This window comes from Ictalurus punctatus, chromosome 11 (assembly GCF_001660625.3).
Source record: "Ictalurus punctatus breed USDA103 chromosome 11, Coco_2.0, whole genome shotgun sequence".
Taxonomy (NCBI): Eukaryota; Metazoa; Chordata; class Actinopteri; order Siluriformes; family Ictaluridae; genus Ictalurus; species Ictalurus punctatus.
The window spans coordinates 21,613,667-21,637,453 of record NC_030426.2 but is presented as its reverse complement, the minus strand read 5'-3'; the positions used below and the strand labels follow the sequence as shown (position 1 = coordinate 21,637,453).

The 23,787-nt window shown below is 40.0% G+C and overlaps 1 protein-coding gene and 1 long non-coding RNA gene across 2 annotated transcripts; one reads left to right on the top strand and one right to left on the bottom strand.

The window, feature by feature from the left end:
* Window positions 1-4,431: 4,431 nt before the first annotated feature.
* uhmk1 (U2AF homology motif (UHM) kinase 1) lies at window positions 4,432-21,808 on the bottom strand. Its single transcript, XM_017479790.3, has 8 exons — window positions 21,097-21,808; window positions 20,078-20,370; window positions 18,073-18,264; window positions 17,537-17,631; window positions 17,369-17,445; window positions 16,126-16,224; window positions 15,181-15,269; window positions 4,432-15,087 (listed from the first exon to the last, which is right to left on the bottom strand). The coding sequence occupies exons 1-8, from the start codon at window positions 21,377-21,379 to the stop codon at window positions 14,941-14,943; spliced, it is 1,275 nt and encodes a 424-aa protein (XP_017335279.1). The 5' UTR covers window positions 21,380-21,808; the 3' UTR covers window positions 4,432-14,940.
* Window positions 9,184-21,285, top strand: LOC124628637 (uncharacterized). Its single transcript, XR_006983230.2, has 2 exons — window positions 9,184-9,318; window positions 20,726-21,285. It is a non-coding gene; the product is annotated as an uncharacterized LOC124628637 (long non-coding RNA).
* Window positions 21,809-23,787: the final 1,979 nt, after the last annotated feature.

Here is a 23,787-nt window from a genome sequence, read left to right as displayed (position 1 = left end):
TCTTTTCTGCTGCATGGCCACGAATCAATGTTTGTGCATCACGTCACAGTAAGCGGTGCCTGGGCTTTCATTCAGCTCAGCATCAGCTCCTTCACCCTGACACTCTTCTTTAGTTAATCGATAACACTTTAAAAGGAATACAAGTAGAAGGCCGTAGTAGGTGGTTAGCTTGTGTGAGAATGTGTGTGTGTGTGTGAGTGATTAAAGAATGCAGTCAGTGGCCTGATGTGTAGTCACATGTGTTTCCGCTGCGTTAAAGTGAACACTATTAGACAAACACTGCGTTTGTCTGAGTACATGGACAGAAGTGTATGTTCTTACCTTCTTCCCTCTGATGATTCTGCTTGTGCACACACATGCATGCAGATACATCTATGCAGTGCTGCAGGAGTACAGGGTGAGATTACAGGTACAACCATCGCACTGTTTTATCAACGTGTGTGTATTTCTGGTCATCGCAGTCTTTCGTTGGTTATTCAGTAACAGGCAGTCTATAAACTGAACTACACACATACTGCAGTGAATACAAACAATATTCTCCGACATAAAGTCTGCCATCTCACTCGTATATCATTTAATGACAAAAGCACAACACAGGACTAACCAAAGATGTGACAACAATGGTCTCATCTGCATCATTATACAAGCAAGTGGGCCATTAGTGTGGAAAAAGAAAACATCTCTGAAAATACATTATAAAAATGTCATTAAACAAAATTATATTCTACTGTGTGACTGTCTCTCTCTCTCTCCCTATCTATCTATCTATACACACATACATATTCATATACATGTACACACACACACTCATACATGTTACATTGTGTATTATGACTAAAACTGCCATTATTCGTCTTTTGAATGTTAGTGCTGCCCCCAAGTGGCCGTTAGAACACAGTGCAGTTTGTTGAGTAATCATGAACAAATAAAGTAATAAATAAGAAAATAAAAGGTGCTAGAGTATACACTTCAATTTTACGTATGAAAGTACAAGACAACTTTACAAAATTCAAACGTCTGCCTCGAACCACACACTGATTTTAGTTACTGATGGCAAATTTGACCGTGTTAATCATGGTGAGGTTGTCTAATGCTTGAAGCTGTCTGATGCTAAAAAGTCACTTTATGACTACATGACAAAAGGTTATGATTATCGAGAAATGGAGCCATCTTGTGTTTTTGAAATGGAGAAAGTAAACGTTTAAGATGTACAGATTTTAAATCAGACTGTATGTAATTGAACTTCGTTACTTTCCACATCCGCTCAGAAGTTGCCTATTTATTAAAATGTATAAATCTGTTAATAAGACTGTTCTTCAATATTAATCGAGGATCAATCTTTCAAGCACTAAAAAAAGGCATTGATGTGGTCTTCGGTTGTTGTAGCTGCCTCAAGGTTAGACATCTTGTGTTCTGAGATGTGTTTCTGCTCACCGCAGTTAGCCTTCCTGTCAGCTTGAACCGGTCTGACCTCTCTCATCAACACGGCCACAGAACTGACACTCGCTGAACCATTATTGGTCTATTCTCTGTTTTGAGTCTGTTGTCTGTAATCCCAGGACATCGAGGAAAGAGCAGTTTCTGAAATATTCTAATCATCTCGTCGAGCAAGAACATGGTCAAAGCCACCGAAATAACATTTTCCCCATTCTGATGTTTGACAAGAAACTATTAGAAGTATCAGAACGAGAGCATTAATACAAAGCTGTGATTTGCCTTGCAAGAGCTGCTATTACTCAACATTAAAATGAAACAAAATAAAATAAAATAAAATGACCAACTCCTTCTGGTCAATCAGATTGATGTATTAAACAGCACTGAGGTATAAAGTGGTTACCCTGGGTTTCCTTGTGACCTTGCAGACTGTTACACGTCTTGCTCTTGGAGTGATCTTTGCTGGTCTCCACTCCTGGGGAGGGTAACAATGGTCTTGATTTTCCTCCATTTGTACATAATCTATCTAACTGTGGATTGATGGAGTCCAAACTCTTTACAGATGGTTTTGTAACCTTTTCCAGCCTGATGAGCATCAACAACTCTTTTTCTGAGGTCCTCAGAAATCTCCTTTGTTCGTGCCATGATACACTTCCACAAACGTGTTGTGAAGATCAGACTCTGGTAGACCCCTGTTCTTTAAATTAAACAAGGACGCTCACTCACACCTGATTATCATCGCCGGACTCTAATTTCACCTTCAAATTAACTGCTAATCCTAGACGTTCACATACTTTTGCCACACAGATACGTAATATTGAATCGTTTTCTTCGATAAATAAATGACTAAGTATAATATTTCTGCCTCATTTGTTTAACTGGGTTCTCTTTATCTACTTTTAGGACTTCTGATGAAAAAAATCTCCTGATGTTTTAAGTAATATTTATGCAGAAATAGAGAACATTCTAAACTTTCAAGCACCGCAAGATCATACTTGAAGGCAAAGGGAAACTCTCCATGGCTCCAGGTGAAGTTTCAGAATAGTCACAGTATGTCTGACATTTAAGGATGATAAATATTTTTATTGTTTCACAAAGGTTAATTAGACAAAAAAAAAAAAAAAAACCCCAGACATTTGGTGTTTGCATAAGTATTCACTCTGTGGGTCATAATACTTCAGTCATTGTACTTTATTTCTGTACTTAAGTACTGTTTGGTAGCTGTGTACTTTACTCGAGTGTTATTGAAACTGAACGCTTGTACTCTTACCCTACTTCCACCAGTAAAAACTGAAGCGCTGATGTCAGCACAGGCTCGAGTTATTATCAACTGATTACGCTTAATTTATTGAGGAAATGAAGATCAAGTATGATAAGCAGTGCTGCTCTCAAACGAAATAAGGTTTTACTTTAGGGAAACGCTCACAGAATGAAAATCATTCTGTTGCATACAGGGCTTCATAAATGCAAATTTATGACTGTTAAAATAAAAACAAAAGAGGAGTGATTTGTGAATGTACTTTGACTTGTATTTACACACAAAAAAAACCAAAACATATAAAGGCAAGGTGTTTGATGTTTTACCTAATCAACGGCATAGTTTTTTTTTGAAGGTAAACGTTTATTTTGACACTGATGCATGCAGTACGTTCCAAAAAAGTTGGGACAGGGGCGATTTAGGACTAATGGCGATGTTGAAAGTTGAAATAAGAAGGTGGGGTAATCGTCTAATCATGGTTTATAAGGAGCCTCCAATAAAAGGCCTAGTCCTTCAAGAGCAATGACGGGTCGAGGCTCGGCAATCTGCCAACAAATGCATCAGCGAATAATCTAACAGTTTGAGAACAACATTCCCCTTTCTACAGTGCATTTCACCTTCTACAGTGCACAATGTAGTTAAAAGATTCAAGGAATCCGGTCAAATCTCGGTGCGTAAAGGGCGAGTCCGTAAACCACTTCTGAATGCGCGTGAGCTCCGATCCCTCAGACGTCACGGTCTTAAAAACCGTCATGAGTCTGTAATGGAGATCCTGACATGGGCTCGGGAATACTTTGGTAAACCTTTATCAGCCGACACCATTCGCCGCTGCATCCACAGATGCAAGTTAAGGCTTTACTATGCAAAGCAGAAGCTGTACATCAACACTGTCCAGAAGTGCTGCAGACTTCTCTGGACTCTGTCTTATCTGAGATGGACAGTAGCACAGTGGAATCGTGTTTTGTGGTGTTTTGTGAGTCGACATTTCAGTTAGTTTGTGGATAAAAAAGTCGTTGTGTTCTCTGGGACATAGAGGAAAAGGACTATCCAAGCTGTTATCAGCGTCAGGTCCAAAAGCCAGCGTCTGTCATGGTATGGGGGTGTGTCAGTGCCCATGGCATGGGTAACTTGCACATCTGTGAGGGCAGCATTAATGCAGAAAGATATGTACACATTTTGGAGCAACATATGCTGCCATCCAGAGCAGGACAACGCCAAACCCCATTCTGCCCGGATTACAAGCGCATGGTTGCGTAAGCAGAGAGTACGGGTGCTAGCATGGCCTGCCTGCAGTCCTGACCTGTCTCTGATTGAGAATGTGTGGTGCATTATGAAGCGCAAAATAAGACAACAAAGTTGCACAGCTGAAGAAATGCATAATGGATAAATGGTGGAAAATTCCGCTTGCTAAACTTAACCAACTGGTGTCTTCACTCAGCGTCCAAACACTTAATAATAGGTGATGTTACACAGGGGTAAACAATCGACTGTCCCAACTTTTTTGGAGTATGTTGCAGGCCTCAGATTTGAAATGACTGTATATTTTCAGAAATAAATTTAACTCACAAAGTAAAACATCAAATAATGTGTTTCCAACATAATACAGGGTGAATTTTCAAATGACTCTTTTCAAATGATTTATTTATTAATTCATTTGACATTTTCCTGTCCCACCTTTTTCAGAATTGGAGTAAATGATTCGCTGGTTATAAACTCCAGTAAAAACAACAACGAGGGGATAGTTTGTGGCATTTTATTGTGACAAACATGAAATAAACAGCAAAGGGAATATCACATAAAAGCTTTCTCGAATATGAATCTTAAGCTACAGTGCTTTCAGGAAACCAAGCCCAGGGCATGTAAAGTCCAAACAACATACCTTCACATTCATAATCAACTCATCTCACAGTAACAGCTCCAGACTCCAAGTCCTCACCCCACACAGCAGTGCATGCAGTAAGGAGGTCTACAGAGCAGCGTGAAATCATGATTGTCAAAACACACAGAAGCTTTATGGCTCACCAAAGGACTGTGATTTGCATGATTTTAACAATAATGAATGTACGGTTAAAAACCTTTGTTTTTGTCAGTGTGCCTGTCACTTGAGTACGTCGGAAATTACAATCGCATTTCATTTCAGTAATTGCACTCTTAAAGAAATACTTATCCAGGGTATCTGTAGTTAGTGTGTGTGTGTGTGTGTGAGAGAGAGAGAGAGATTACCCCAGATAAGAATGCACACACGTTTTCCTGAAAAAAGACCAGAAAATCTCACTTATTCTAGAAGTCCAAGGACAGTTGACGGTGCGTCAATAAACATTTACGCGAAACATAACATATATCTGTAGAACATGTATCACTTAGGAAGCTCTAAATCTGTATAATCTGCCCTTTAAGAGACGCCACTAAGTTTTTCAGAGAGAAGAAGTTGTGGTTATGCGTTCCCAGTGTCGTTTTATTTACCTAATCAAGCAGGGACACTACGAAATGTTCAGAATACATGAATCGAATTTTTTCATTATTTATTTTTACTGTATCGCTCCATAGCAACCTGGATAAAACTCCAGAGGGACAGCTTGGTTAAGACTTTCTCCCGTGTCTCTCTCGTACTTAGATTTAGATGGGTTAACGTTAGAATCGTTCACACTGTTAGATTTAGAATGGTTAGAATCATTCGAGTTCAAATCTGTAGGTAAGAATTTTTACACACGGATTCGACTGATGTAGAATTCTTAGTGAGAATCATTACGACGGTCAGATTTAGAATCATTCGCGTTCTAAACGTTATATTTAGAATCCTTTTATTTAAAATCCTTAAAGGTGGAATCTTTAGTTGGAATCTTCAGGATTATTAGATTAAGAGTCGTTATATATAGAATCGTTAGGAGGTCAAACACAGAAGGTCCTGGAACCCTATTGTTAGGATTTTTATTATCCTTATTATTATTCTTATTATCTGCTGTAACGATATGGAGAGCAAAGACCATATGTCATAAAAACACCAAATTTAGAGGGAAGGTGTGGAATGCCCCCCACTACTCTGACACTCAAAGGGACACACATAGGCCTGATGTTGGTGCAATAGCAGAAGGTTTTATGTTTTGGTAAACGTTCACACTTTATGAACCCTAAGTCCTACAAAGAAACTCTTTTTTTTTTTTTTTTTTCCACTGATTCCTTCGGATCTCAAAATATATTTGTGGGGGGGTGTTCACAAAATTGGAGTCAAACTACTCACGATAGTGGAAACCTCAACCACTACCAAAAACATGTCGACACTTGTAAACAATATGGCTGTCACATGCCAATCACCATTTATGAAGCAGAGCTTAAACATTTACTCAATGTGTAATGACAAAATTCTGAGGTCATATGCAAAGTTTCGGGAGTGGCCGTACATAGGGGGTGGGGCTAAATTCAACTAACTGTTTCTTAGGAACCATACATCGTATTGAGCTGAAATTTGGTACAAGTGCATTTCTGTAAGTGTACCTTTGATGATGACCTGATTACTTTAAAACATTTAACAGCGTTACCCTTGACCTACTGTCATGAAACTTGAATGCTAGGTTCCTGTAGGGACGCACTAGTCAAGTCATGAAAATTACCCACTGGGGGCAGTATTCCTGTTCGTTTACAGTGCTTGGCCCCGATGATCGCTGCTTATGGCTATACTTAATAGTTATAATCGTTAGAAGCACGTTAGAGTTAGAATATATATATTCAAGATCATTGGTTATAATAATTGGAATTAGAACATCTAGAATTATCTGTAGATTTAGAATTATTATAGTCATTTTGAATCATTATAGTGATATAATAATTTTTAGTTCGAATTTTATAGAATCGGTGGATTTAAGAACTGTTGGAATGTAACGGACGTGGTTGTGAATTTGGGATAACTCGGTCACGATGAGTATTTGGAGAAACGTGCGTAAATGAGAGTCTTTGGCAATCACACACACACACACACACACACACACACACACACACACACACACACACACACACACACGCGCAGCATCAGATCAGGTTAAAACTACAGGAGTATTTCATTTCATTTTATATTATATTTCATTTTCATCTGTGTGAAAGTTTGCATCAGTCAGTATTTTCACTACTCCTTTGTAATGTCATAGCTCTGTATAAATCATTACCTTCCGGTAATTAACGTATCCTTGGAGCACATCTTTATATGAGGAAAACTATACACTGCAACTATTATAAAAAATAAAACATTAAAATGATACGTTTTTGTGAAAACTGTGCAATAAAATGAACAGACCATTTACACAATTTTTTTTTTAGCCATTTGCACTGAGTGACAGCTGGTACAATCGCGATAATCAGCTCGCTCGTTAAGAAGGAAAAAACTCAAATTCACAGCAAGAGTCTCTGTGTGTGTGATGTCTGATCAAACATTAACAAAAGTTCAGACTCCTACGGCTTTACCGGCCTCATTTGCTAACACTCTCCGCACAGCGGGGTCCAAACGTCTGAGACCAATAGCACAGACGTTTCCATTATTTATTTATTTATTTAATTGAACGCAACTTTTTCATTACAAGTAATATCATCCGCAACAACTTGAGTGAATTTCGTAGTGTTTTTGCTTTAACAACAGTATGCACTCAAGCTGGCCTGGACTCCACGAGTTTGTGTAAAACTTGTGACGATCCACGTTAGAACAAATCCATCGGAGTGACGCCTGAACGCGCGTTTCAAACGAAGGGATAAGACGCAAGGAAAATTTGACCTTTTGTACAAAGAAGTGCTCGTGGTCAATATCACCAACGTGCTCACATTTGAATAGTGGCATAGACAGAATCCTAAGAAGATATTTTCTAGATTTTTCTAAAACAAGTTCGAAAGCTTTATTTTTTTTTATTTATATATATCCAGTCTTAAATGGGAAAATAAAATAAATAAATAAATAAATCGCAGCCAATGGTCTCAGACATCGGACCCGAGTGAATATATGGCGTAGCAGCAGTGTACATAAGTAATTATTTAGATGTAGCAAGAGCTCATCGAAATGAGGTTTCTAGAGCAACAGGGTATTATGGATAAAAAATAAAATAAAATCATCAGCTGTGTAAGTGCTCCTAAAGCTGCAGGAGAAACCAGTTGAAACCAGTTACATCCTAGAAAATTCGCATACGTCATGAATCATTTACGACATCCACATCAATTCACGCGTATATTTCAACCTTATCTAAATTTCCCATGTTTAAATATTCCCTGCTATCTATAAAAATCTATAAAAACAGGAATCTGTTCGTTCTAAACAATCCGACTGCAAACTGTGCCACTGCGTTCAATTCAAGAGTGTCAGTGTTCAGTGGAAGAAAAGTTTTAATCCTCACATCGATCGAACACCTCTAGCCTTCTCATTTGGATTAAATCCATGACTCGAGGATCTGACAGTCTGTGGTAATGTAAAACCCACTAATCATCACATTAAACAGATCATTTATAATCGATTACGACGGCCAATGTGTAACAGTGCCTCGGTGTCCATTCTGTACAATTCAAGCATATAGACGCAAGCTCGTTTAGCTAAACCCAGAAAGAAGACGGTCGCTGTCAAGCCCAAACTGCATTTGATGCGACGAGGACTGGGAGCTCTGTGAGGAGAAGACATTTCTACTCCTCCGCCTGGGTGGATGTCCTCACCCTCACCCTGTGCCGCTTCTTTCCCACAAAGTCGAATCGGCCTTTGTGTTCGTTCGTGAGAAAGTAGTAAGTTTGTGTTAGAAACATGCACTCTTTCTCAGCTGTGTTTGTATTACTAAGCCCTGTGAGATAACTCATATGTACATACACACACAGTGCAAATTCACAGCAACCTTGGGTCGTTTTGTTACTTTTTTTTTTTTTACTCTGAACATCAGTTCGGGTCGGATTTTTGGCACTTTTGTCACGGCTGAGAGCGCAATTTTTACACAGTGTGGAATTTCTCCAAGAAGGCAGCGATGCGTATATTTGTGCTTTTTGATCCTGAAAGACTTGGGCTGCAGTGGGAGCTTCGATAAAAGCAAAAAAAAAAAAATATATATATATATATATATATATATATTTAAAATAAATAAATAAATTTTGCGCTGCCATGACTAATTAGCTCTGCATATTTTATTTAGCATCAAGACTTGTTGTAAATGTAGAATACAGAATCCCAATCACAGTACTGGGCTACAACAACATGAAAGTCAGGATTTTCGACTTCCTGCTTGGGGGCGAATAGTTCTGCTGAACAAACGAGCGTGTAATGAGAAAGCCGCTTTCTGGATTTCACACCCACGCTCTCACGCTGCTTCTATTTCTCACACACGCACAGATTGGCTGGTAGTCGACTCGACGCTATGACACGCAATTATAACATTATCTCTAGCGACAGTCCAGGCAGCTGGTTAATGAGGTGCTGGTGTGTGATGACTGAGAACTTAAGGCTGGTCCAGAGAACTGGCGAGCTCATTTCCTCCTTCACGTACTTGAAAAGAGAAGGGTGAACGTGAGGAATGCCTCGAGGAAGCACAAGGACGGTGCAACAAGTAAACACATTGGGGCGTGGTGTTCTAGGAAAACAGTCAATAATCTGCCATGGTGTGATGCAGCCCGACAGAAAAGTATGTACTACTTCAGTCTTCATGTACTCAAGTACTTTGTACCTCTTGTACCAGAGCAATATGCCGATTTGGAATCATTAAACAACAACACGGCATACTTTTTAATCTGGCCATCATCACATTGAATACCGTGGAATGTCTTCGAAACAAGTTCCTGTTACTCTTTCTCTCAAAGTTAATAAGACCAAACCGTGCAGCTTCTTAGTATGTTACTGAAAAATCTGACAACATATCGTTGTCCGTACTGAAGGACTTTCCCACGGCGGAAAACGTAAAGTCACAGCTTTTACTTCTGACTGTTACAAAGCGCTGACACTGGAGACTCCTTCCATAAATGTTACATGAACATCAACGATTACGTTACGTACATCATCCGCCGTACACGTCACCGTGTGCGTTGATATCATCATCACAGAGGTGTATTAGGACGAGTGCATTAATAGAACCCTTGCAATGGGAACTGCTGCTGTTCTACAAAATGAATCAACACCTTCCGACCAATCGGAACTGATCGGCGCTGTGGTATGAGGCAAAAACATCATGTGTTTACTACGCAGGGTATGAATCACGATATTTTGTTTAATTAAAGTGCCAATAAATGACAAATCGATTTTTGTACCACTTTGTATGCAATAATAGAGTTTAAAATTTTTATTTTATTATATATATTTTTTTTAAAAACACAGCAATCTTATGATATTCAAAAAAAATAATATTGTCGTATCACCCAGCACTGTGAGGGACCTAGCACCTGCCTGTCTGCTAATGTAATGCCTTTAACCAATGGTGAGCTCACCTGACTCATCAAACAGCGAACGTTCATTAATGCAATCCACTAAAACTTTCAGATCTCTTCAACAGCTTAAAAACCTAGCGTAGGTGGCATTAGGCATGCTTTGACTGATATGCTCCAGTGAGTGCACCACATCCTGCTCACTCTTTCCAACTAAGCCCCAAAACTACACTGACTCATTCATACCTGCTTTATAATAAATAAAAATCAGAGACATTCCAGAGCTGTGCAAGATGACGCTCAGTAACACGACACACTCGGCACACCTTTCGGTATCTCCTATAATCGGCATGATTTATTTTTGGAAAGCTTTTGTCATAACAATTGGTGTGACAATATCACGCAGACCAAAACCAAGGCGCAGCTTCTTTCCTTTGTTCGTGTCTTAGAATTAAATGATAAATCAGATCACCGCTCAGTAACCCGGTCTGACCACCTGTCCCACCTTGCATAGCAGAAATAGCCAGGCTAATCAGATCAGATTCACATGCAGGTGTTCACATGAAGCTCCGGTTGACAAAGCTTTATAAATCCCTTTCTGAATTTAAACCACGATTAACGGATCGCACGCTAAAGATCTCGCCGGTATCGGCACGTCCGACCGTGATGTATTGCTGTCTGATACTTACTCATCATGTGCTTGTTTAAATCATTAAAACATTCAGCAGGGCGTGTAGAGCGGAAACGATTATACTAGAGTCACAGTGCTTTCCGTTTATTCTTCTTCAGTTAGCTCAGGGTTTTATTTGGTACATTAATAGTCATACTATTATCCTATTATTAATAGTCATACTAAGTCCCTCCAGGATCTTGCGATTGAAAAAAATCTCTCGAAATTACTGTAGATTTGGGGCGAAACACGCCACGTGACGTCATCACCAGAGCCCTCTTCGATTCACGCGAGTCGAACATGAGTACAGCTGAAAGGTCTCATGCAGAACTATTTTGCACGATTGCAATTTTGCCAATTCAAATAGTTGTTAGCCAAAAAAAAAAAAAAACCCACAGATAATGCAGCAATATCGAGTAAAACCTCAGCCAAATCCTGTACGGACTAGTCATAGGAAAAGGGTGGACAAACAGGTTTTTTTTTTTTTATTACTATTATTATTTCTAGCTTCTTACTGGAAAACAACCTGAAAGACTTTCGCACTAAACTTGTCTAAACTTGCACTTCACTGTAGCGCAGTAGTGGTGTGCAGCAGTGAATTAGTGAGCTGAGCATGGGTTTTGACAGGGTTTTTTTTTGTAGATGTAGGTAAACCTGTTACTCTTGTAATTAAATTTAAAAAAAAAATAAATAAATAAAAAACATTTTTCTTGAATTCCCATCGTTAATTAGTTTAAATATACCGAAATAATTAGCGCGCTCCGATGATCAAAACCAAGCCTGTAACTGTACCCAGCCACTTAGTGCTGAAAAGAAATCGAGTCGGTGTCATTGTCTTTTGTGTGTAATGCGAGGAGTTAATGTCATAAAATGTTGGCCCGTGACTTGCTGAAAATGATCATGATGATTATTCTTCTTCTTATTATTATTATTATCTTAAACATGGTGTGCTACAGGACGGCTCAGCAATTAAAGCTTCAATCTCAGCAGCCTTGGATGGGTCCTTGAGCACGACCCTTAACTCTTGTGCTGCCACTATCGTAAATAAGAGCGTCGGCCGATTGAGCAAAATTGTAATTGCAAAATGATCACATGCTGTATTAATGTCTGTATTAATGCACTTAACCAGTCAACTAGCACTCCAAACACTACTACATCGCGTTAGCTACCAGTTTAGCCAGCTCAAATTATTACACTTGTTAGCTCTGAGAATAAATCATCTAGCTCATGTAATGCAGAACTCCACAAACTCGCAAAAAAAAAAAAAAAGAGAAAAGACAGAAAACAAAAAGCTTCCAATACCCCGTCCATCCCGCAAATCAGCACAGTATCACACTTCGATCAGTAGTAATGTGCAACCTTAATGCCTCAACACTCTTTAACCCCCCCCCCCCTCCCCCTCCCCCCCCACACACACACACACACCGTCTTCCTTGATTATAAACTCTGAAAACCAACGCCTGGAAGACTAAACAACTTTATCTCGATCCGAAAGCAACTGCAAACACTCAGGGTCAAAGTCAACTGTAGGAGCGTACGGAGTAGAGCTTTGAATAGCTTCAATAAAGCCTCGCAAACTTTTAAAGCTACTATAGAGGGAAGGAAATCTCACAATCTGGAATTTGCAATGTTGTTTTCTTTTCCCATCATAAAACATTTTCTTAACATGCCAGACCAAAAGAGTCCCTGCTTTATCTCCAGCACGAACATAAACGAACGACCGGTGTACATTGTTTGAAAAAGTGTCAAACTAGGATAAGAGTAAATTGTCATTATTTTGTTTAAATATATGGTTTCTTTTATTTTATTTCCCATTTAGTACTGCCCTTCATTTGCTACATATGATATTTACATGTTTCCTCGGAAGACAAAATAATAACAATTATTACACCGATCATACACCGATCATCCTGTTCAAAAATCTACACCCCCCTGGCTCTTAATGTATCCTGTTGCCTTCTCGAGGATCAGTGAATGTTTTCACCTTTTGGAATAGTTGTGCACGAGTCTCTCGGTTATAAACGTATAAAGATGCCGTATGTATAGCCGCTGTTGGAAAGCGGTCAAGAATGTGCAGGACCTGGAGGATTTTTCTGAACAACAGTGGGTAGTTTAACTGCTCAGGACAAACAAGAGACTCATGAACAACTCTCACAAAACAATCGTTGGTCCTCCAGGTAACGAGACACAGTATTAAGAATCGAGCGTGTATAAACTTTTGAACTGGTTCATTTGTGTAAATTCAGTTATTATTGCGTCTTGTGGACTAGATGCAAACGTCCGTTATGTGAAATAGCTTCTTCAGGGCAGAACTAATTAAAAAACTAAACGCAATTTTTATGATCCCTCTTTTTTTTTGCAGATTCTGCAAGGCGTATGTAAACTTATGACTGCAATTGTACTTGAAAAGGAAAAACAATGGACATGAAAGACTTCTGATTTTAGTTCAGTGCCAGAGCTACTCATCTGCTATTCTGAAAATCCCTGATTGTGCTTTTTGTTAACGCTTTTGTTAAGTACCACTAAGAGTACAAGTGTGAGGGGGAAAACCCCCCAAATTCTAATAAACAAAAAGGCTCAAAACCAGGCATACAATGTTTTGTTTTGTTTTTTTTAAAAGAAAAAAACAAACAAACAAAAAATGCGACTGCAGTGAAGCGTCATTGTGAATACAGCAGCATGTATGAGAATATCAAAGCACCATAGTGAAGAGCTGCTAGAAAAAGAGCAGGATAAATCCACACGAGGCTGAGAAGCTTTCGCAGGTTCAGTGCGACACTCATGGCGACTCGCTAAAGTAAACGTGTGGCGGCCTGGGAAAACCCTTCACGCGGAGAAATTTGAGCATTTTCTACTGAACGCTGTGGAATTTCCTGAATTGAAATATGTATCGCAATCATAAGAGAAAATTGCATTTAAAGGCACATATTTGACAGCAAGGTATCTTGATTACAGAAATGAATTAGGCTTGTATTCATTTCTCGACCGCACGTAGCCATCCTACAACTTGATCAAAGTGTGACATTTCCTGTGTGAGGAACTCGCACTTAACTAGACATCGTTACGCAGAATGACTGTTTTTACCGAAAGAAAAAAAAACCAAATAAATTGGCGTAAATCTGTTTTGTTTCCCCATCCTCTTCCCCCGGCTCTTCGGCAGAATTCAGGCACAGAACCATTCCCAGTGCGGTTTTCCCAGATCGCCTCACGTATTTTCGTTTTACGAAACAAGCCTGAAAAGATTTTACACCGAGCCCTCAAACTCATAAGCAAACTCCTGCGTGAGTTCTACACCAAAAAGTACTTGGCGCTGAAAGTGTTTCACGACAAACGAGCATTTAAACGATATAAAATTCAAGTTCTACGGTAAATATACTTCTTCAAAATCCTAGTAGGAGGAGATAACTTCATCAACTACGTTATCCCCTTGTTTGTGCTCTCTACTGAAGTGACATTTCCGTCTCTGTTCACTTTAGAGTAGACTGGAAATGTTCAGACTTCTACACTGTGCAAGCAGTCGTATGCAAATTTTTTTTTTTTTTTTGGGCCAATAATTCATAAATATGTGCAGCCTTACCGAACACTTATAGATTTTAGGTAATCACGGAAAAAAAAAGAAAAAAGAGGAAGGAGTTTCATGCGTATCAGGATTAGATCTGGATAGAGATGATGAGTATGAAAATGAAAGCGGAAACGCAGATTCGCTCTCCAAACCATAATCAACCCGCCCAAGAGGTGACGCACGTGCTCCGTGAACGCCGACGTTGACGTGTAGTGGAGTTAAAAACCACGAGGAAAAACGACGGTGTTCGGATGTAATGAGCTGATTTGCGTATTAAACGTGCAGTACAATGAGCAGATTTCAGTGAGGCCATTCCGAGGCGAGTTTAAAGCGTCAACGAATACGGGCGAAATCTTACCGGGACACGATCCAGATCCAAAACGCGAGAAATATCTCACATCGCCAACATGTGTCGGGAGTCAGAAGTGCTCTTTCTCTAAAGCATCACAGCTCCTTATTGCACTATATAAGCAAGCCATGGAAGAAGACACATTTGTGCACCAATATGTATCCACACTATAAGTGTATGCAGCTCACATAAATGTTTTGTATAGTAAAGATTAGCCGAGATACTTGTGAGAACGTGATGGGCTTCACAACTAAGCACTCTTCATGCTGGAACAGATTGTGCAGGCGTGGTATTGTACGTGTAGACCCTTACTGCACGGTCTGATACAGATAACCTCTCTTATAGGCACTCAGCGGGTAGAAAGTGGCCACCACGAATTTGCCATCAAAAGTGCGGCCTGTCAGGAGCCTCTGGGCTTCTTTGGAGTCTCCAGCGTTCGCGTACTCGACGAAGACCTGCGAGTAAGAAGCGACAGTCTTATCTCAGAGCTTAAGTATACTCAATGCACATCCTTTAACCCATTTTTAAACGAATCTCACACTCCTCACCTGGCCTTTACCAGGATTTTCTTTCGGAATCAACAGCGATAAGACTGATCCATATTTCTGACATTCTTCTCTCATGTCCTCGATAATATCTAGGGAGGACAAAAAGAATAAAATAGGCACGTTAATTAAGATGACGGACTTATCTTAAAGATATCGAGGAAAGTTAAAAAGGGACAACTGGATTCCTATCAGAGGTGACCATGACTACGGTTTAGCGGTAGTGTTTGGGATTTTTGATCCCTTGCTACAGTGATACTGGAGACCTGGAGACCCCTGAGAAGTTTACATCCACACTTACGTTCTTCAAATTCGAGGACAAGTATTACCCACGGCAGTTAATAAGAAAATGTGCATGTGAACATTTCTACTGTCTACAAAGGAGTCTTTTTCCACTCAAGCTCATGGTGGTTACTGTAAAACCCTGCATATACACCACCGGTCAAAAGTTTACACACTCATTCTTTATTTATTTTACCCCCCACATTTTAGAATAATAATAAACTCAACACAAATGGAACTATGGGAATTCTGTTTGGATTATTTTGTGAGATATATATATATATATATATATATATATATATATATATATATATATATATATATATATAGAGAGAGAGAGAGAGAGAGAGAGAGAGAGAGAGAGAGAGATAGAGAGAGAGAGAGCAAATTTTGACTTTTGCCTTGCTGTTTTCTTAATATTGCTTGGTGCACACTTGAACAGAAAGAAAAACCTTCCCCTTGTCCATCATCATTTGCATCTAGGTTTTGTTTGTTTTGTATTTTTTTCTCTCCGCCTGCTGGTATTTCTCCTCTTAGCAATGTTGGTGTCTTTGGTATAATTTAGTAATCCCTGCACGCATGCCCTATAAAGCTTGCGTAAAACCATTACAGGCTTCACTAGTCTGATTCCCACAACTTGGCAGAAGATCTAAGAGAAACGCTCACCTTCATATTCGTCATCGTTGTGTAAATGACTGTCATCGATCACGTTGAGCAGTCTGAGGACGGGCGTAGGCAGCAGAACCAAGTCGTCGATGTGAGGAGCTGAGAACGAAGCGGTGGTATTATTCACATTAGTACAAGTCTGGGTTTCTGGGTCAAGCCAGGTACGCAGTGTACAACAGATCGTGCTGAAATGGTTGGAGATCTAGACGGATTTATATGAGCTCACCATGATGAGCTTACGCATGTGAAACACGTCTACTATGTAATGAATATTTCCAATAGTTAAAAAGACAGTAGTTCTTACTGCAAAGTTTATATTAATACAGTAACCTTTCTGTAGGGACTTGTATGATGGACGTGGCACATAGACGATTTTTATCGTTTATGTGCCACGGTTTAACAATATTTAACCTGGTTAAATATCGATATTTAACGATATTTAACCTGGTTAAATATCGATATTTAACGATATTTACCCTGTGTGTAAAAGTTGACCATATGAACTTTTCTCTAAAGAGATGACTGTTTAACATTTTTGGAAGGAGTCTCCAGTAGCAGCGGTTTGTAATAATCAGAGATAAAGCTCTAACTATGTTTCCCGACATGGGGAAGTCTTCTCGATGAAGAAATATGTAGTTTCTCAGTCTCATGTGAAGAGAGAAAAAGGAAGCTGGTGAGGGAATGGCTGTTTATAGCTGCTATAACGTAAGTGATATCAGGAACGAACTTGTTTTGCAGGCATTAAATGTGACTACGAATGGAGAAATGGTATACAGTATGACGTGACACTTCAGGGCGTAACGAAAAGTATCACTTAACTATGCCTGTAAGTCTTGTAAGTGTTTTAATACTTACTCCTGCCAATAGTTTTTCATTCCTGCTAGTCACAGCAGCCTGACAAATAAACATCCCATAGGCGCGTATGTTGTTGCTATAGCGACCAGCCTGGCATACAATACAATCTCTTTGCAACAATTTGTTAACATTGCACTAGATATCAGAAAATCAGTTTCTGATTGACGGAAGGGGCGACTCTTCATAAAACGGTCATGTTGGAAGCGTATCTGTTTAATTCGAGAAGGTTTAAGACCGGGAATTGGGCATCTCTACTCCCCTCACACTGAGATCTGAAGTGTAATTCTCAACACTGATGAGTAACAGACAAATCAAGGTCCATCACCAGACTGTGTACGCCTTCTACGATGCATCACTGCTTTATAAGGCTTACATTAAACTTTCATACCGAAAGGAATACTGAAGAAGGGGCTGATCAGTGCAGCTTCGGCTGTGCTTCTGCGGTTTGGGTTGTGGTGAAGCATGCTGATGAGAGCAAAGGAGAGAAGACACAGACGTCACATCGCACAGCTACAGGCGGTTTATAGATATGGAGTTTTTTTGAGGCGTCGCCTACCTTTTGATGAGATCTCTCAGATGGTAGACGGGGATAGCAGGGTACACCACAGAATTGCTCGAAAAGATATGATCCACTACTGCAGCACTGTTGTCCTGTAGAAGAACAGGGGGTTCTTGTGTGAAAATAGCACCTACACTAATCTGTACTCATTATTTATAAAAAATAACAATAATAATTCAATCATTATTTACGTGTAGCCGAACCACTGAGCATGGTCTATAGAAGTTATTTCCTTCCCACCAAATAATTCCGCCTGTAATTAGCTCATAATCTGCATCTTAAGGAAAAGAGGCAGAGCTGAAAGATTCGGACTGGGGGCGGAGTTTATTTCAGAGTCCGGAAAAATACAAACACGAGCCTTAAAAGCAATTTCATGGCAAGATCGCAAATCACACATTGTTTTTACACACTTTTTGTTGACGTTATCTAACGACTTCCGGTCAACAAACATTACAGACTGCACCTTTAAAAATCGCGACTTGATTTTTCAAAATGTTTCAGAAAGGCACAGCAGCATACTGACCACGACTCACCTTCCATTCCTGAGACTTGACAGTGTCTTTAAGTTTGATTCCTGAGAACATTTCCAGAAGAATGATGCCCAGACTCCACAGATCCACAGCAGTGGTACAGCCCGAGCCTCCCTCCAGTCCTGCCTGAGCCAGCGAGTTCTGCAGCTCAGCCTCAGGGGCTCGGTACCCATCTGTCTGGATGTACTTCACATCCTGCATGAAAGAATTTATATATATATATATATTATATATATATATATATATATATATATATATATATATATATATATATATATATATATATTTATTTATTTATTTTTAATACAGTCGGAAAGCAGCTCACAGCAAGTTGTGCTTCTTGTCGGTAGTGAAAAATGACACTAAACCTAAAACCCATCCCCTACACATCTATTTTATTCTGGAAGATTCTGGTCCTGACTTTCGGTCTTTTCTTTGATTTGAATGTTTGCACAATTAACAATGAGCGTAACTTATATGTCTATAATGATTATATTTAGAATCCGCATTTATTTATATTTTTAAAGTCGTTTACGTCAAACAGTGAAGATTCCACATCTACATCCAGATTTCTGTAAAACTGGGGGGGGGGGGGGGGGGGGGGTGACTTAAAAAAAATATATATCTAATTGGAAATTAATATGTTTTGGGTTTCATCGCAAGCAAGCATAACTAATGATATTCAAATGATGGTTTCTGAAACCAGGTAAAAAAAAAAAAAAAAAAAAGAAAAGAAAAAGGGGGCCTGGTTTTAACAAATCTTTTTAAACTTTATTTTTTCTATTTTTGATTACTGCGTCATAAATGTTGTATTTTTGTTTTGTTTTGGCCGGTCCTGATCGTTTAAGAATAATAAACCCTATAGTGATTCAAATAAGACAAAGAAATGATTACATCGTTCGAATCAAAACCAGAAATCCATCAACAGAAGGAGAAATCTCTAAAGTTCAAAATAAAATGAGATTAAAGTGCTCGCGGAATAAAACGATAACAACTCCGGATAACACTGATGAAATCGAATGAATGACACGTAAAAACCCGAAGCATAAACAAGCCCTGTATTAAAACATCAGCAGAGTGAGGTGACAGTAGTCGGGTGCTTTGATACACAACCCGAGGTGTCAGGTGTGGTTATGATGAATTAAGAGATCAGATTATACTTAGATATGGTATGAAAAAAAGGAAGCTACACTACATAAAGTGTATGTATATACAATCTTTGCCAAACCCGATTCAGTCTTCAAGATGACCATGTTTCACAGCAACAGCACGACTAAACACACTGTAGTTGCTGTTACCGGAGTTTAAATCACTTAAATACACGAAGCTCTGAAAGTAGCATTCACAACATGTTTTGCAGTTGGAGATCTTTAATCCTACTGGTCATCAGCGGATTATGTGCTCAATTAGTGCTGCACTGTCCCCATTCTCCCAATTATCTGCTTTCACACCCTCTAACTGGAGTTCTTCTAGTCCCTGTACAGTGTCACATGGTACAGTAAGTGCTGAATAGGTACTACAGGCTGTAAATGTCAAAAGGAAGACTACTGCGTCCGCGACATGTCGTAATTACGTGATTCCGACGTGCAAAAAGCGTTCACGTCCTCGTAGAACTCGAAATTACAAACCGAGAGCTCTGACTGCTGCAGCGTCGTGCGGAAACACTCAAAATGGCGGCGGCTTCAGCGGTTAAATAGTCATCTCGTAATATCTCTGCGTAACGATTTTGAGAATTGACGATTGTTCACGTCTTAATAATGCGAGATTCATCTCAGAATAAACGAAAAGACATACAGTACAGTTTAACGTAATGCATTTTGCAGATGTCAACATCGTCACCTCACACGGATTCATTTCGCTGTATAGAAAGGCGGAATTCCGAGTCCGAGGACACGGACGGCTCCGGGACAGAACGTCCGAGACGTAATCTAGTGATTATGGTAATTCCGACATGGCGTGATGCGACCAAACAGCTGGAGGCGAGCTCGGCTTACATCCGCCGCCTTACCTGGTGCCCCTCTTTAAAGCTGAGCCCGAAGTCGATGAGCTTGAAGCACTCGTCATCGGGGCTCCAGAGAACGTTGCGAGGCTTGAGGTCGGCGTGCACGTATCCCTCTCGGTGCAGGAAACACAGCGCCTCCAGGACATCACGAGCGCAGTGCTGGATCAGCCACATGGAGTGGCCCTGACTGCTGCCTCTCACCAGCAACTCCGACACACTCACATCCAGAAGCTCCAGCAACAAGCAGCGGGTCGCTACGCCGAGCAGGTTGTGATTGGTGAACACGCCATACAGCGTCACTGCGGACAAAAGCAGAGAATATGAACATGAATGAATTCCTGCCTGTGCATTGCATAAGTATTCGCGCCCCCCCCCTTCTTTTAATCATCTGTTAAAGTACAACCAAACCAATACTTACGTATTTTATAACGACGTGCCTGTTTACTGCGTTACACACCATTTTTTCTCTATTCTGGTCATACTGACACGTCTATAATAAATTCACTCAATTATGACACTTTTAACAACGGACACTGTCAGAGAGCAGCTTTACAAAAATCCGGATATAGATTTAACCATATCCCTAACAATCTGTGTTCTCTCTCTCTCTCTCTCTCTCTCTACACACGTCACTCCTGCTGCCTGATGAGATAGCAATGATCCTGATTGCTTCTGCCTTCCGGACCGGCCTGCTCCACCCTGATACTCTACTTCTCCTCAGCACGTCCTTCACCTGAAAATTTGTACATAAGGTATATTTACCTCCGCTTTATTCTTACAATAGTGCCGCAGTAACACGTTCGTTTCTCCACGATAGATTAATGCACGTTTATCTTATCTTATCTTCTCTAAAAGAGAGGCAGTGTGTCTGTATCACATATAGAGTATCTGACACACTTCCTGATCCAATCTACAGGCTGTATCCCACGATCATATCCTGTGAACACAATACAGACAGTGTACAAAAGCAAGTGCTGGTGTTTCACCCAATCAAGCACATGAAACTTGATTTAAAAATGCCTTACCGATATTCTTGTGGCCCTGGATGTCTTCTAGCACGGATCTTTCTTTGAGATAGCCGTAATCTCCACCCTGTGCGTCCAGAAGAAACTCTTTCACAGCAGCAGAGCTGGACCTGGCAGAACTCACACGGTACACAGAGGCAGAACCTCCCTGTCCTAACCGAGCCTGCACCTTCCACATCTCCCCAAAGATTTCAAACAGAACCGGCTGCATGACCTGATCCACCTTCTCTCCGCTCCCAGCTGCTACTGTGAGTCCCACTGGGTTCGGGTTTGGACTGGACATGTTTTCACGCTCACTGATCTGCACTCGGCTAGCATTTAGTGCTGCTCAGAAGACAGGATAGCTAGCAGACTGTGGTATGAGAAGTGGCTGCTCGGTTCGTTACTTCTAAAGCACTAGGATCTGATTAAAACGGTCTCGTGCTTGGCATTATGTGCAGCCGGTTCCGGTCCAGATAGCATCTGCTGTGGCTAAGCTACTAGTAGAATTAGCAAACTAAGTTAGCGGTGTCTCGTTTTATAAATAAATTCCACGCCGTAACCGATGTTAATTATTCACGGCATACTTCCAAAAACACCTGACAGACTAAATAAACAGCCGAACTTTATATTTTGGGAGCAGAGTTAAATTAGGTTCGTGGATTGTAAACACTCTTGCCATTGTTTTGGCGGCCATTGTTCCGGAAATCCTCTTCTTCTTCTTCTTCTTTTTGTTTTCAATGGCGGGTGGTTAACCACTAAAGGTGCATTACCGCCATCTACTGGACTGGAGTGTGGGCAGTAGCTTAATTGTTCCGGAAATGAGGTCAGCTGTTGTAATTAAACTACTTCCGTAGCACCCTGCACAGCAGTTTCTAGGAATATTTCAAGAATGAACTCGTCCTTTGAAGTGGAACATAACAATTAATATAATGAAAGGTTTTAACTGTTAAACGTTGTTACCTTTACACACTCGATGCTTAAGCATGAATAACAGGCTCTGGAACTCAGGTGTGGCATGTACAAGAAGATTTTAATAAAACTCTAGTAAAAAAAAAAAAAAAGGATTTATACCAATGTGTTTCATATTCTAATCTAAACCCGAGTAATATTAATATAAATAATATCAACTTAAATCTAAATACTGTTTTACAGTTTTAATAAAACCAGGTAATGTGAAGTCAATACTAAATGTTTGGATTATGAGCCCTCATCACATCCATGTGTTTATCTAACTAACTAACTAACTAACTAACCAATCAACTAACTAATTAGCTAACCATCAAACTAACTAAACTAAATAAATAAACATTGAACAACAATAACAACAGCAATAATAAAAATAATAATAATAATACATCGATTTTTTGCATTTTTAAACAAGAGCATAATATGCCTTACAATTAATTTTCTTTCATGTCTTTTCATCTCTATGAGAATACTGAACAGCAACAAACATATATGTATGCTGGTAAATAATAATACTAGTAGCAAAATCCATCCATCCATTTGCTGTACCGCTTATCCTACACAGGGTCAAAGGGGAGCCTGGAGTCTATCCCAGGTAACTTGGGGTACAAGGCAGGGGACACCCTGGAACAGGTGCCAACCCATCGCAGGGCACAATTGCATACATGTATTCACACACTACTGACAATTTAGAGATGCCAAACAGCCTACAACGCTGTGTGGCGGAGAAAAATGGAGTACCTAGAGGAAACCCCCAAAGCGCGGGAGGACATGCAAACTCCGCGCACGCAGGGCGGAGGCAGGAATTGAAACCCCAACCCTGGAGGTGCAAGGAAAATGAGTGATTAAGAGAACAAAAGACCTAAATTGATAAACAAATTTGATCTAAAACAATGAATAGATCAAATTTTAGGGTTAGTAATATTATTAACAGAAATTACAATTCAGACGTAGAAAAAGAAGACATACTATAAAAATAATTCAATTCAGACCCTCCATACATTTTCTCTACCGCTCATCCTACAGGGTCACGGGGGAACCTGGAGCCTATCCCAGGGAGCATCAGGCATAAGGCGGGGTACACCCTGGACGGGGTGCCAATCCATCGCAGGACACACTCACATACACATTCAACCACCCATTCATACACGGCGGACACTTTGGACATGCCAATTAGCCTACCATGCGTGTCTTTGGACGGGGGAGGAAACCGGAGTACCCGGAGGAAACCCCCGCAACACGGGGAGAACATGCAAACTCCACACACACAGGGCCACGGCAGGAATCGAACCCCTGACCCTGGAGGTCTCCTCTGATTATAGATATAAATTTAGCTTAATCCCTTATGAGAAATCCAGAGGCGACAGCGTCACTGAAAAACTCCCTAAGACGACATGAAGAAGATACCTTAAGAGGAACCAGATCTTCTTGTGCACTTACAAATCCTTAATCTTTTAGAGACGCATACTAGAGAGTCAAGCTGTATACCATACTCAACAGTTTTGCATTAATAGGTCAGGTATTGCACACTTCAAGCTCAACCAGTACTGAAGGTCTTCCCAGAATATTTTGGATTACATGCATGAAGAATGTCTGTTTCACAGAAAGTGCAAGTATTAGACTCTATATTAAATCTACATAAGTCTTAAATTCCAATGCATGGATAAATGTAATTTATTTATCATTTTGAAATGTACTTCCTTCCTGCACTGCCTTGGGTAAAATACTAAACAAAAGATATCT

What these genes read in the sequence shown, in the direction of transcription:
- uhmk1 (XM_017479790.3), bottom strand. Translation starts at nt 21,379, where the DNA reads ATGTCCAGTCCAAACCCGAACCCAGTGGGACTCACAGTAGCAGCTGGG. An exon ending in CCAGGGCCACAAGAATATCG is followed by an intron (nt 20,371 to 21,096) that starts GTAAGGCATTTT and finishes TTTTGTCCGCAG; the next exon opens with TGACGCTGTATGGCGTGTTC. An exon ending in CTTCTTCAGTATTCCTTTCG is followed by an intron (nt 16,225 to 17,368) that starts GTATGAAAGTTT and finishes CTTCGTTCTCAG; the next exon opens with CTCCTCACATCGACGACTTG.